Source organism: Etheostoma spectabile, chromosome 20 (assembly GCF_008692095.1).
Source record: "Etheostoma spectabile isolate EspeVRDwgs_2016 chromosome 20, UIUC_Espe_1.0, whole genome shotgun sequence".
NCBI classification, from domain to species: domain Eukaryota; kingdom Metazoa; phylum Chordata; class Actinopteri; order Perciformes; family Percidae; genus Etheostoma; species Etheostoma spectabile.
Window position 1 is genome coordinate 4,819,195 of NC_045752.1, and position 5,849 is coordinate 4,825,043.

Genomic DNA, 5,849 nt, shown 5'->3' on the forward strand with positions numbered 1-5,849 from the left:
CACACACACACACACACACACACACACATTAGACACATAACAGATTAAAACACATTATATCTGGATATTTTTGATCTGTTTCTTCATTCGCACATATTCTGAGAAATAACACAACTAAAAAGTACAAGTCAATGCACTATAACTGTATTTAGATTATTTACTGACTCTAGCCATGGTTTTCTGCTCACCAAGTTTTTGCATCTCCCTGACAAAAGTCCCATATTGGAAGCAAGTCAGCATTGGCTCAGCACTAGCGTGCATGCGCTTGTTGAAAAACGCAAGACAAGAGGCTTGCTGATGCCTCGCAGACACGTTCCAGAAATCTAGCAGGCTAAATATCTGGAGCAGTCAGGGACCCTACTGGGGAGCTACAGCTAGTGAGAGCGCAAGACACGGGTCGCCTGTACTTCACTGTATGTGTTACATGTTCAACACAGACCAAAGTTGTTGTTGTGCGTAGAGAAAACAGGCTATGAATTGTAAAGATGTGTGGAAACAGGCTGTTTTGTGAACACGTGTGTCAATGACAACACCCCCTAAAAGCAATCTGTCTGATCCTTCTTTTTCTTCTTTGTTTTATCGCTGCAAATCAGCTTCCAACAACCTGGAGCGCTTGTTTTTGACAAACATTCATCCCGTCTCACTCATGTATCGCTTCATTTCCTTGCATGTGTTTTTTTGTGACAAAAACGTAGTTTTTAGATTACACTCGGGGATTCCTACTTGTAAAAGATCTAATAGTGTGTGAGCCCCTGTCGCCAGTCAGTCAGGTTGGGTGGGAAAAAAGATAGCAAGTTGTGTAGTCTCATAACTACAGCAAACTGGCAACTTGGGAAAAAAAAATGGACGTGGTAACTTAAGTTAAATGGTATTCTAGTTCTTGTGGTTTTCTGTGTGACTGAATGTATACCTCTATCCACAACTGCTGCCATGATGTGTAGAAATACTGCGCAGCCCCCACAAGTGAATAGACTGTATGTACCTATTAGTGAACATGAACTAAGGTGTTGATTAAAAAGCACTTGTGTTGTCAGTTATCTTTGTCTTAAAAATAGATCAGGGTTGATTTAAGAAAACACGGCAGTTTTATTGGGCTTCTCATTTTCACCTGCGATGAAGTGCTTCCAGTTTATCATATCAAGTTGATGTTGGATTGCTACTTTCCTCACATGCAAATACAGTTGATATGTATAATATATAAGAATGTATATATATAACGTGTGTGTGTGTGTGTGTGTGTTTGTGTGTGTGTGTGTGTGTGTTGTGCGTGTGTGTGCGTGTGTGTTGTGTGTGTGCGGGTGTGTGTGCGTGTTGTGTGGGTGTGTGTGTGGTGTGTGTGTGTGTGTGTGTGTGTGTGTGTGTGGTGTGTGTGTGTGGGTGTGTGGGTGTGTGGGTGTGTGTGTGTGTGTGTGTGTGTCTTTATATATATATAATATATATATATTATATATAACCCTCCAGAAACAAGCAGAAAGAAAGTCTATCTGTCCGGGTATGGAGTGGAGCTGGCCATCAAAAGCCAGGAGTACAAGCAAAGGACGACACACAAGTCCAAGGTACACACACACACACACACACACACACACACACACACACACACACACACACACAACACACACCAAAACACACACACACACACACCCATGATAGCCCTAATGTGAGCAACAAGTTAATTGATTGTGGTTTCAGAGGCCGAGGTGAATGCTACAGTGATCGGAGAGAATGATCCAGTGGACGAGGTCCAGGGATTCCTTTTTGGCAAACTGAAGTGAGTGCCTCTGCGTCAGCCAGTGAAAAAAACTCTAAGCTTGGATTAGCTCCATGAATTTCACCACTCTTACACCAGCCTATTTCTTCCCTTTTTTCCTCGACCATTTCTTACCCTCAAATACACCTTTGTGTCGGATGAAGTAACCTGAAAATAAACAAATCAATACGGAAACCCTGTGAAATGTCACTTTAAATGAGCAAGTAGGGCTTTAAGCTGAAGCCCTTACTCTCTGTCTGCGTCCTTCTCTCACCAGGACTCTCTACCCAGAGCTGAAAGAGCAGTTAAAGGAGTTGAGGAAACATTTGGTAGAAAGCACCAATGAAATGGCCCCTCTGAAAGTCTGGCAAATGCAAGGTGGGTCTCTTCTCCAACGCATTCTCCTGCAAAGCTTCGTTTTTTTTTTCCCGCTTCTTGCTGTAACATATTGGGATATGTAGAATATGTAAGAAATATGCGAGATCTTGTCATACCTCTACCTATTTGTATTACATAGTACGTCATAAAGTATTATACTCAATAGATTGTTGACAGCAGAGTGAAACACATATGAAAAACTGACAGGGCCAATGTCTTGACAAGTTAATTAAAATAAACCTTGAGGCCCTCTGAGCATCAAAGCTCAACACTTCTTACTTCTTACTCATCTTACTGTTAACCATCTGCAGGCAGTATTCCTGTCACTTACATTTTGAGGGAATTGATTTTATGATCCTGTAACGACGCCCTCAGGACTCGGACGGAACTCTGTGTCTAGTAGTTTCATTGCCACAGTGGACAAAAGCTAATAATCGAATGGCAGACATCCCTATCAAATTGTGATCAATTGTAGAAACCTTTGGAGCATTTGTACAGATCCCTTGCTTAAAACCCCTCACTATGTCTTGACAAACCGTTCTTAAATTATTACTACTTAATTACCCAATAATTGAATGTGTAAATCATCACAGAGGGCATTTTAAGCATAATGAGTACTTTAATATTTAAAGAACATTTTGCTGATAATACCTTTGTACTCTAACATGAGTAAGATATATAGAATGCAGGAGCCCTGAGTCTAAAACATGGGTAAGGGTGGAGTTTATTGGTTATGAAAATCAACTTTTCATCTGTAAGATAAATAATGTTATTTCTTCTTTCAAAAGTTGCATAATCTTTCTTTAATTAAGCAGTGTGAATACTTCAATATGTACAATGGGTATAACATGATGCAAGACATTGAATATCACCAAGTGTATACATCACATAGTTTTAATGAAGAGCTGTGTCTTATGCAGGATGTAACTATGATACTGTCGGACAGGATGACATAACTCGATTTTAACAACCTGAAAGCTCAATGAAAGAAGCTTACTAATTACAAGGAGCAAAACCATGGTCCCCTTGATGTACAATAAGACATAAAAAGACATTTTATATTTAGTTTTCTGCTGATTTAAATGTATAAATGAACTCTACATTGCAAGACTTTACTGTACGTGTTTAGCTATGAATATGGGTTTTATAATGCTCTCTTGTAATCATTCCCTGACACACTGTCATCAATAAAAGTGATCTAAGGCCAGTAAGAGAGCCCCTGTTGTAGATGTGCGATTAATGCAGTTGTTACATTAGTTTGATTTACTCTACCTATGCACTGATTATGTGCTGTAACAGTGAGATCATACCAGCAGTGAATCAAACTCGCAGCGGAAATTGATCTGTCTAGTTCCATAATCAATGGCCGCGGTCGATCAGCGTCCTCTTGACACATTTGAGCCGTAACATCTTGAAGCCATGAGAGCATTATCCGCTGCATCATCTATTGGATTACATAATAAACACACTTTCACAGATGTGATCGTGTCCACTTTTGAATTCATCCTAGACATATTTATACACACTATTTCTATTTTTTTTTTTTCCCCATGCTAAAGTCTATCATAGGCATGAGGCTGCTTTGATTGTGTGTGCATAAAGGATGTGAGGGGATGAGAGAGACATGTCATGAGGGCGTCTGTCTTTATCTTTTACTCCGCTGGGGCTCATTAGCTCAGCTTGTTTACAAAGAGAGGGAGATCTCCGGGGGCTAATAATCTCACAGGCTACAACATCATTACAGATGCTCCCGGCATTGAAATAGTCCTCGCTACATTCTTTGACGCCTCCACTCTTCGAAGCTCTATAATACTCTCATACAGTGTCTCCTCTACGCGTGTAAACATACACGTATGTTGATATTCTAGTCTATAGTCTTAATCCTGCCTTAAATCCTTTGAGATAGTTTTAATTAATTGTCTGTGTGAAGACAAGCATGTTAACATGGACTTATTTGCTAATTAATACGTTAATTAGCTTAACGGATAACTTTTTTTAACCATGCTAGCAACATGGCTCTTGGGGTGGCAACGTCTGTCAGTTGGTGGATCCACCACTTTGCTCCAGAATGAAATTTCCCACCAACATGTAGATGGATTGCCATGCAATTTTGTTCAGACATGCCCAGGTGATGTGCTCTAATGACTGACCTTTCTTCTAGCGCCACCATTAGGATGAAATGGAAAAAAACTGTATGCTTTAGAGACTTGAGTGTGCACCCTTTGTGGGTTTATATCGGAGTACAGACAATTGCTCATACTGCTTTTATTTTGTTAAAACTATTTCTCTTTCTGTGTTTCTCTGTCTCTTGTGTGTTTCCTCATCTCCTCTCTGCTTTTGTCCACTCGTCTTCATTCCCATTTTTATTTTGCCTTCCCTGCCTACCTTTCTGTCCACCCACCTTTTCTTTTACAGATCTAAGTTTTCAGACAGCAGCTCGCATTCTTGCTGCTCCCGCTGTTGAAGCCCTTACTGTTATGAAAGACCTAAGTCAGAACTTTCCCACCAAAGCCAGGTAGACACACACACACACACACACACACACACACACGCAGTAAAAAGTTTTAGTTACCACAGTTACTGAAGTCTGCAGTTTTACAGTTCGGTCTGCCCTTTTCCTCTCACAGGTCCATCACTAAAACAGTGGTCAACTCTGAGATCCGCAAAGAAATCGGCGAAAACCAAAAGGTACACTTTTTGTTGATTTATCGTAGTTTTTCCATCTATCAATTTTCTTAACACATCCTTCTATCATTATTTAATAAAACAAAAACTCCCAACAGATTACCATAATGGGATGAGCATGGCTTTTTTTCCATATGTTTTCTTATTTTCAATTAATTATATGAAATTACAGTATTTCCTTAACAGTTGGGCACTGTAGTTTTTATCAGTTAAACAGGAGAAAATAGTGCATTTATCGGAAACTATTTTTAATTGTGGATTTAAACACATTTGGTGCTCTAGGGAGTATTCACAGCAGGACGATGTATGTGGGGTTGACTCAAAATAAAGTGTGTGTGTGCGTGCGTGTGTGTGTGTGTGTGTACACACACATGGTAAGGATGGAACATGTCATGCGGTGCAACAGTGTGGCACATTGATGTGTTTTTAATAGGAAAACAATGGAGCTCTATGACGCAGAGGAATAAAAATATATTGGGCTTTGGCTACAGAGACAACACTTTAATGTTACTAGGATCAATAAAAAGTTAGTTTGACTCTTCATGGAATTTGTTGACAGTGATACAAAATTAGATAATGGAAATGAAAATTTGCATTTTCTTTTTCCTGTTTTTTTTTTTTAATTGGTGCTATATTTCAAAACCTGGCTAGTGACTCTTATGTCTTGTCTGTATCCAGCATACTGATACATTTCCCTTCTTGCTGACCATGTTGCCCGTTGGTCAGGGATCATTTAGGTTTAGTTTTTTACCCATCTAATCCATTAAAGGAGAAAAACCATAGACAGCATTAACATTATACACAACCACAACCCCTCCGCCTCTTAGCCGTCTTTAGAGAAATATCCAAAAATTAGAGCGGCCCTTCCTGTTTTCCTTTTGTTCCTCACACCTGTTTTCATAATGTGATGAATTGTAAACAACATCTGACTTGAAAAGCATTCAATATATGACAATGTGCTTGGCTTAACCCTGCTAATGGAACAGGTAATCACACCTTTTTCTTGTCAAATATCTTTCACACACCCCCCCCCCCCCCC

The 5,849-nt window shown here is 39.6% G+C and overlaps 1 protein-coding gene and 1 long non-coding RNA gene across 2 annotated transcripts in view; one reads left to right on the plus strand and one right to left on the minus strand.

Moving 5' to 3' along the window:
* The window catches only part of LOC116670150 (uncharacterized), a 7,779-nt gene extending 7,191 nt beyond the window's left edge, over positions 1–588 (minus strand). The window contains exon 1 of the long non-coding RNA XR_004326949.1: positions 425–588. This is a non-coding gene — a long non-coding RNA (uncharacterized LOC116670150). The remainder of the gene's footprint in view (positions 1–424) is intronic.
* Positions 1–5,849, plus strand: part of uggt1 (UDP-glucose glycoprotein glucosyltransferase 1) — a 59,796-nt gene that overhangs the window by 3,865 nt on the left and 50,082 nt on the right. Inside the window, 6 exon segments of the mRNA XM_032500530.1 lie at positions 1,462–1,530; positions 1,533–1,556; positions 1,690–1,768; positions 2,025–2,125; positions 4,541–4,640; positions 4,753–4,813. Of these exon segments, the coding sequence (XP_032356421.1) occupies positions 1,462–1,530; positions 1,533–1,556; positions 1,690–1,768; positions 2,025–2,125; positions 4,541–4,640; positions 4,753–4,813 (434 nt within the window).